Source organism: Spea bombifrons, chromosome 2 (genome assembly GCF_027358695.1).
Source record: "Spea bombifrons isolate aSpeBom1 chromosome 2, aSpeBom1.2.pri, whole genome shotgun sequence".
Lineage (NCBI taxonomy): Eukaryota > Metazoa > Chordata > Amphibia > Anura > Pelobatidae > Spea > Spea bombifrons.
Genome location: NC_071088.1, coordinates 121,384,646 through 121,393,729, shown reverse-complemented (window position 1 = coordinate 121,393,729; position 9,084 = coordinate 121,384,646). Strand labels below are relative to the sequence as shown.

Genomic DNA, 9,084 nt, shown 5'->3' with positions numbered 1-9,084 from the left:
ATTATTCTTACAAAACCCTGCCAGAGATTTTCCCTCTTCAGTGTTGCAAAAGGAAAGAGGTCCATTTGTTCAATTTCACAGAAGATTTAGTGACTTAAAAACAGCCTGTGTGCATAGCCTACTTTTGACTGTCTAAATATTTTACAGAGGGGGACGTGGCAAGAAGAGGGAGTATGTTCATTCACCGCTGGAGAGTGAACATTAACCCACTGATCACTGGCCCTGAAGCCGGCATGAGAAGTGTTTCTACTTCTGATGACCTACACCTGGCTGATCACATAGGTAGGTAACATGGTGTCACTTGGGAAGTGTTTTAGATACAAATGATCTCTTTTATGAACTGCTGATTGTAGAACTGTACACATATATATAAATATACACATGTTTTGTAAGCTGTGGAGTTTTTGAACTCTGCTACATTGTTAGAACACATCTGGCAGAGAATATGCTCCACGTGCATTATCTAGTCCTGTCAAAAATACGACCCTGATTATAAGACGAGACGTCCCCCCACAATTTGAATATTAATTTAGGGGGGGGGAGCCTGAATATAAGACTACCTTATTTGAAAAAAAGTTTTACTGGTAAATATTAATTAATGTAAACAATTTTTTCATATTTAATAAAAACTATGATTGAGACAAATTCATTTGCTGTTTTTTATTTGCCAAACTGCCCACCAGTTATGCCCCCACACTTGCCACTCTTCTAACCAGATATGCCTTATACCCCATAGATATGCAACTCTGCCTCCTTGATATGCCACTCTGCCCCCCAGATGTGCTTTATAACCACTCTACATGCCACTCTGCCTCCCTCATATGCCTTATACCCCCCTATATGCCACTCTGCCCCCATATATGCCTTATACCCCCTATATGCCACTCTGCCCCCAGATATGCCTTATACCCCCTACATGCCACTCTGCCTCCCTGATATGCCACTCCGCCTCCATAATGCCACTCTGCCCCCCCCCCCGACTTACCAGTGCATCCCCAGACTTGCCCCCCATGCTTCAGACTCCTTAGTGTCTAGTGAGGGCAGCCAGTGGACGTCTGCACGATGCGCGTAGACAACCTCTGCTGCCCATTAGTTCCTCCGGGGCGTCATAGTGCGTATCAGCCGGAGTGCCACCGCTTGTCAGTCCCTTGTAGGATACCAAATGTTTAACACATCTCCTTTGTAATGCTCAAACTTTGCTTTAAAATCCTGGCTCTTAGCGGGTTAAGAGCCAGGATTTTAGGAGCCTGGAAACCAGGTCCCCAATTTTCTTCTTCTGATCTTGCACTCCCTGGCTCTTCCTTCCCTTCTTGGCTGAAAGAAAAGGAGGGACAAATCTTCCCACCAAAAGAGGACCCACTGAAGTCATCAAAAACATATTTACAGAAAGAAACATTAATGCTTACGCACACTTATACATACACCTATACAGCAACATTGTATCTGGTTTTACTGCCTATTCCCTGTGTTCTATTTAAATGTAACAGCGATCTATGCAAGCTGTAGCGTTGCGTCTAACAGTAAGGAAGCAGCTATACTAAAATGGATATAGTGCCAGTCAAAGAATCCAACTGGCAACCAGCTTAACCTTATTAAAAAATGGTCAAGCCAGTCAAACAACGGCCACTTGACACCTCTGCTCAGAACTGCGGAAACCACAAGCATGAGGGACAACAACAGCCATGCTTGCTCCTTCCTAAGCGCAAAGTGCTCCATGAATTCTTCTTGCCCTGGGTCCCACAGATCCCACAAATCCAAGCAACAGAGCAGCTTCAGGATTTGAATAATGACTTGTATTATGCTTGACACAGATGGTAACTATGCAAAACATTATTATTATTCATTATTATTCTATATAGCACCATCATATTCCACAGCACTGTAAGATGGGTAAACAGGACGTAACAAGTAACATATAACCTAACAATCATATATTATTATTATTATTATATAGCGCCATCATAGGTCATACCCTATAACCTATATAGATTAAAATTAATGTTTTGTCTAAGTAGAAAAATATCTTCAAGTGAATATTTTCAGCAGAGGCCCTATGCAAAAAGGGACATCACTAACACAAGCAATGGGCAAGCAATGACAATGCTTACAAACGCAGTCTACAAAGCAGGAAGGCCATTATTTGAAAAAGAGTGAGAGTTTAAAAGCATATCGGTTCATTCGGAAAAGGGTCACAATGGAATATGTAAACAGGCAGGGGGAAAGTGTCATCATAGTGGCAGGGATTAGGACACTGAACAAATAGACAGCCTGTCCGACTCAGTAACAAGAACGAGGAGTCGTCACGCAGAGCTGTCATTTCAAGTCAGACGCCGGGGATAGCAGCTTGGCATTAAAGCGTAACCAGTGAGTATGGGACTTTGCTCTATATTTCTGTTAATGTATACTGGGTTGTAACGTAAAGTATCTTCCTCCGAGTATATCTTTTAACAAATCAGCAACACACCATTTTATGTGTAGCTGAGGGTTAGGTAATGTATTTTAACCCTTTGGGCAGCAGAGGGGTGCTAAGGGCTTGCTTAGTTGTAGGACACTTTTTATTACTGGGGGGAGTAGTATAATATAAAAGTAATTTGTGGAAAATGTGTTAGTTTCACAATAGGGTCTACTCACTTTTTTTTTATTTACAGAAACTAAACATGATGAAGCCCAGTGAGCTTCTGCTGCAGGTAGAGCTTGGCTGGCCCTGTATTATGCATAAGTTAATTCAATGGGAGACCTCACCTCAATGATTCATTTTTGCATTATACAGGGCCAGCTCAGCACTTCTTATCAAGAAACAAGCCAGGGATCGAACTTCATTATGACCTCAGGGAGTTGAAACCACAGCCCTCTGCTAACACACGTGAGAAATCTTTAAGACAATATCCTTAACATGTGCGTGTGTGTATATATAGAGAGAGGCATTCGTAGCAGGCAGAGGGAAGGATATAGATATTCCAGAGAGCATTCAAAGAAGCGCTGAGGGCCTCCGAGGGTCTCACTGTGGCACTGAAGTGAAACGTATTTCAAAGGAGGAGAAATGTAAGGAGAAGAAGTCATAGTCTGAAACCAAAGGGTGAGAGGCCTTGATGTAATTAAATGACTGAGAGGGTGGTAGATAAATGGAACATCCTTCCAGCAGAAGTGGCAGAGTAAGGGGATTTAAACATGCATGAGATTTTCGTTAATATAAGGCAACACCAAGGAGAGAATGAGGTTACAGTAAACATGCATAATACATTAGTGTTCCCCTTACGAAAAAATTACTGCAGTTTTTCTGAAGTAATACTGCAGTTTTTTGGACATGAAAAAACTGCAATACTGCACTTTTACTGCACATTTACTGCAGTTTTACTGCATTTGTACTTCACTGTACTGCAGTTATTTTTGTACGGAAGTACAAATGCAGTAAAGCTGCGGTACATTGAAGTACAACTGTAGGTTTGCAATATAAAAAAAGTGCAGTAAATGTGCATTAACACTGCAGTACAGTGAAGTACAAATGCAGTAAATGTGCAGTAAAAGTGCAGTATTGCAGTTTTTTCATGTCCAAAAAACTGCAGTATTACTTCAGAAAAACTGCAGTAATTTTTTTGTAAGGGTCGGCTTTTAGAAGAGTATTCACTAAGCTTCCTTAAGATACATTTTCAGTGGCATCGTTAACATTGTGGTTAATTTCTGTTGGAGAAGATAACACTATTACCCTTCCACATGTATTAACCTTTTAGAGCGTTTTAGAGGACACATGTATGTTTGATGACACAGTTGATCATGTTATTAGATGTCAGGTGATATGCAGCCTGTGCCATTATTCCCTTATACACATATACAACCCATGACAAGCTACGCAATGTTGACTCATGACCTTTATTAGCACCAATGGACAAGTGAGTTTCTAAAACAAAGTTTAGGTGGGTTCAAAGTAATACTAGACACTGGATTACTTTTTAGAATTCTTTTTTTTAAACAAAAGTCTGCTGACATCAGTGGTAAGGTTTTGATTTGCCTGGGTGATAAGAAACATTCAACCAATCTATTCTGCCCATTTAGTCTGCTTAACAATGGAAATGTTAAAACGTTTGCTTAATTCATAATGATCTATGAAAATCCAATATTATTGTCTAAGTAAAATTCAGTGGGTAGGCGGAAAGAGAAGAAAGGAGATTGCAGGTTCTGGCATCCTTTTCAGTTTTTTCAGGACACTTAAAATCAATCATGGCAGAACTGACTTGAAGGTTCCAGGTCATCCACACCCAGAAGTGTGTGCGCCTATGTCCCTCCTTTGTACAATGGCCCTTAAGGCACTCAAAGGTGCTGAGGAGCACTCATCAAGGTTTAACAAGGTCAACCCTAAAGACAGGGCAATCTTTCAAGACATTGGGTGCCAACCTGGGATGACTTAAAATCAGCACTGGCCCTCACAATGAAACAAGCAGTCCCTAAAGTTTGGCACTATGAGGACTAAGTGAAAATTACTTGAACGGTTGTTAAAGGTATACATTGAAGAATACATCTGAAATTATTACATTATATAATTAGTAGAGGTCAGCATGGTTTTGTGAAAAAAGGGTCTTGTCAAACCAGCCTCATAACATTATATGAAAAGAGTGCTTGTAAATAGAAAATTCTCAAACTGGACCAAGGTGTTGCGTGGAGTCCCTAAGGGATCTGTCCCGGGTCCTCCTCTTTTGAATGTTTTTATTAATGATCTCCTATATGACATTGAGAGTCACGTCTTAGTGCCTGGGCGCTGGTCCTTAAAAAGGATATTTTGGAAGGAATATGTTTAGTATTGTATCTGTTGATGTTTTGTTTGAGGTTTCACATGTTTTTTTTTTTCAGATTCATACATTTTACTACATTAGGATCAAAACCTATTGTTAAAGCAAAGATCTCCCTAGGAACATGAAGACAAATAATACCATCCAGGCAGCAATAGACCTTACAGCAGGAGCTGCAGGTAACCTGCGTCTCTATAATCCTACTGTGCTCATGTGACGTCTGCTGTCTAGTTTCTACTTACACAAACTAAAAGTGGACCGGTCACATTTTGTTGGTGGACTACAAATTCCATGATGCTTTCGCAGCCAGTGGCAATTCAAAATGTCCCATATTTTCTTTAGTCTAAATATGCATACCTCCCAACTGCACCTCTTTAGGAGGATCAGTCCCGATTTGGACCCTTATTACTTCTGCTTTTCTAGAGGCTCAGAATGTGCTATGTATAAGTGTACCACGGAGTTCTACAGCTCAAAAGCCACAATTATGTGCAAAGGGAACTTGCTTTTAAATTAAATTAAATGTAAATAAAATGCATGCTATGCACACACACACACACTATACCATCTGCATGTATAACATGCACCACATGACACTGACCCAATAAAAACCCTATATATACCTGTTTCATATTCCATAAGCTGCAAATGTCCTACTTGTCCCTGATGGAGCATCTTCAGAAGTGTTTGATCACTTTTAGTGGCCCAGTATGTGATTGAACAGATCTCCCATACCCCAGACCTCTGAAAGTTTACCACATAAAGATTCACTGTGAATATGTTAGCAGGTTCCCATTTAATCTGAAAATAAATACTTCCCTTGTTTGAAATGTCACTCATTTTTACATTACAAACTGGCAGCGGTTACCTAAGGAACTCTACACATAATAGTCATTCCTCTGAAATATCTACCACAAAACACCTTCACCTATTAAAAGCTATGCCCAAATGTAGCACCATGATTTAAACCTGTAGCAACATGGTCCACGTCCCATGGACTGCGCCTCCAGTAGACTCTACTAGTGCTTTAGAGTAACACTTTTGTGTATACAACTGTGATATAAATGATGTTTTTATGTATATTTAATGACATGTTGAAGATATTGTTGTGTATAATGGCAGAAGAATACACAGTTACTTAGAAAACGATGTTTCCAGGTGGAACAGCATGTGTGCTAACAGGACAGCCCTTTGATACGGCCAAGGTGAAAATGCAGACTTTCCCCAACCTGTACCGGGGACTCATGGACTGCGCTAAGAAGACATATCATCAGGTTGGTTTCAGAGGCTTCTACAAAGGAACCAGCCCAGCTCTTCTGGCCAATATAGCAGAGAACTCTGTACTGTTCATGAGCTACGGATTCTGCCAAAGAATCGTCAGGAGCGTCACTGGCTTAGAGAAGAATGCACCTCTAAGGTGAGTGGGTGACTTTAGAGAGGAAAGGCTGATACTATCTAGACATTCAATGACCAGGTCATTTAAACCAACTATCAATGAGTAGAATCTGAATATCAGAAATACCTTTTTAAAATATAAAATAACCTGTCATCTCAAAACACGTGTATATTACCGGTATTCAGTAGGCCATGAAGAAGCTTTATTAATGCCATGGTCAGCTTATTCTGATGTGGGAATTAATATGCATATGATGACTTAGGGAGGTTTAACCTGTTTTTTTCAGTAATTCTTTGTCGTTTTGAAGGTCTTGTCTCTGTATTTTAGTAACCTGCACAATGCAACCGCAGGCTCGGTTGCAGCTGCATTTGCCTCATTGGCCCTTTGTCCTACAGAGCTGGTGAAATGTCGTCTTCAGGCCATGCATGAAATGAAACTGTCTGGCAAGATTATAGAAGGACAAAAGTAAGTGTCAGTCTGTCTGCTGGGAGGCAGATAGATAGATTCAGAAGAATAATTATTATTATTTTCAGTTTTATTATTGTGCCAGTGTGGCCACAAAATAGAAATATCTAACTAGAAGCATGGTCATTAGAATCAAACATTTAAAGGTTTTATTTAAACGCTATTGATGGACAACTTGTTGATGGACACAATGCTTGGTTATTTACCCTCTTGGCTGCCTTTTGACTCTTTTACATATTATGCTCCACCGGTGTCCTTCTGTGTCAATGGCACAGCATATGGGGGGGGGGGTATTTTGATTTTATTGTAATAAAAGGAATGTAGTGACATTTTCTAAAAAGTCAGATTTGGCCTGGATAGAAGCTATACGTTCCTTCAGATTGGTTATTCAAGAATTTAGAGATGTCCGAAAACACAATAACCTAATAGTCTGATCATCTTCATAGCACAGTCTGGTCAGTGATAAAAAGTATCCTTCGTACGGATGGTCCAATGGGCTTTTATCATGGGTTGTCCAGCACGCTGCTCAGAGAAGTGCCAGGATACTTTTTCTTCTTCGGGGGCTATGAGTTGGGACGCTCGTTTTTTGTATCTGGAGAAAAAACGAAAGATGAACTTGGTACGTTTCAATATATTTTACATATTTCTCTTCAATGATTTGAAAACCATAATCGTTTATAGGCTCAATAAGAATAGAACAGTGTTATTTGTTGCACTTAAAACTACTTTTAAAGTATATGATTCATTTGGAGGCACTTGTTTCATTATATGTATAATCCAGAACATTGACATGAATTATAGGTGCGTCAAGACGTCCACACAGTGATTTAATTGAGAATCTTAGGATCAGCATTATTCTATTTCTTCTGGTAGGAATCCTTCCATTGATGATTAGCGGAGGATTCGGAGGGATCTCCTTGTGGTTGGTTGTATTCCCAGTGGATTGTGTTAAATCCAGAATCCAAGTACTTTCCATGACCGGAAAGCAGGCAGGTTTCATTAGGACATTTGGAAGAATTCTGAGGAATGAAGGTAAATACTGAATCACATTTATTTCCTACTACCCATCGAACAATTGTTATAACATATATGTGGTTTTCTCAGTGAACAGTGATTGTTTGATGAGTTGCGGTGAGATGAAGAATTCCTTCTCACATCTATCATGCCTGCCAAGTGTGTTTCATTGAGACCCAAATCTAGGAGCTCAGAATATTTATTGGGCATGAGTATAAAAGTGTTCTGCAGCCTTAAACTTCCCAGTGATAAGTATATAAACTGCATGAAATGCATTTATAAATTCAGTTTAGGAATCGTAATACATTACTTTTCCAAATGTCTCAATTACATAAATAGCTATCGATATTTCACCAAGTTCCATGAAACGTCATTGTGAGTTCTCCTTCTAGCCACGCACCTATCCACACTGAATAAAATCAATAAATCCCTCTTCGTTGGAAGGTATGATCTATGCACTATGTGGAAACAGTCTGGCTCTTCATTCAGTGGCAAGTCGGTTGACGGCCTTCTTGAGATCACGGGGATTTACGGCAAATGTCTAAGTAACATTTTTGTGATCTTGCAGGTGTGTTAGCCCTATACTCTGGACTGAAGCCCACCCTGATCCGAGCGTTTCCAGCTAATGGGGCTCTTTTTGTAGCATATGAATACAGCAGGAAACTGATGATGGAGCAGTTTGAAGACTTGTAAATGCAATCTAAATTTTTAATCCCTTCGGCTACCAAGGAAATACACATTTGTTGTGTAAGGAATGATGCATACCTCTAATACAGAAAAGACTGCCCTGTGCCTTTTACTTTTTGATATTAAAGTGTTGCTACAGGATGTACAATATCCAGTTGCACCCCTAATGAGGTGGCCACTGTCCACGTTGAACTCAAGGTTTGATTTATTCTACCCCCTCTGGAGTTCCAGCCACACAAGCGTTTACGAAGGTGACGTTCATGTGATGTCATACCGCATGTCCAAAGCTATGTTTATCCATTTCCAAGGACATTTACCAGCAGAAATTCTAGACTCAGATGTAACAACCCATGTATCTTATATATTGTGAGCAGGGGAGTCCAACTCAGGTCTCAAGGGATGCAGACTTGTTAAGAATTACGGATATTCCGTCTCTGAAATTCAGACTGAACTTTATGAAATTGTGTTCCAACTTCCTGATGGATTTTAACACGCCTGGGTAAAGTCATTCTTTTGTACTTCCAATGTTTGGCATTGAAGAGTATGTTGACCCTTTATTAATAAATAATACAATCTGACACAAATGAATTTGTGTGACTCTTGATTTGAGTGGAGAAACAATACAAATAAATATTACACATTACCCTTAACCAGAAAGGAACAGGACAAGACTAGAAATAAAAATGATCCTGATAACTGAAGCCAATTCTATGTGTATCCAACAAGCGGACACAAGTAGTAAGT

The 9,084-nt window shown here is 39.8% G+C and overlaps 1 protein-coding gene across 7 annotated transcripts; it reads left to right on the top strand.

Moving 5' to 3' along the window:
- Nucleotides 1–161: 161 nt before the first annotated feature.
- Nucleotides 162–8,924, top strand: LOC128475294 (mitochondrial ornithine transporter 1-like). 7 transcript variants are annotated; one of them, XM_053457769.1, is made up of 8 exons: nt 228–282; nt 2,771–2,863; nt 4,843–4,960; nt 5,937–6,195; nt 6,502–6,639; nt 7,086–7,258; nt 7,513–7,671; nt 8,222–8,924. In XM_053457769.1, the coding sequence occupies exons 3-8, from the start codon at nt 4,906–4,908 to the stop codon at nt 8,344–8,346; spliced, it is 909 nt and encodes a 302-aa protein (XP_053313744.1). In that variant the 5' UTR covers nt 228–282; nt 2,771–2,863; nt 4,843–4,905; the 3' UTR covers nt 8,347–8,924. The 7 variants fall into 7 exon arrangements, with proteins under 7 accessions (XP_053313746.1, XP_053313744.1, XP_053313747.1 ...); XM_053457772.1 differs by having other exon boundaries at nt 229–282; nt 2,771–2,895; XM_053457767.1 differs by lacking the exon at nt 228–282 and adding an exon at nt 2,302–2,364.
- The last annotated feature ends 160 nt before the right edge of the window (nt 8,925–9,084 follow it).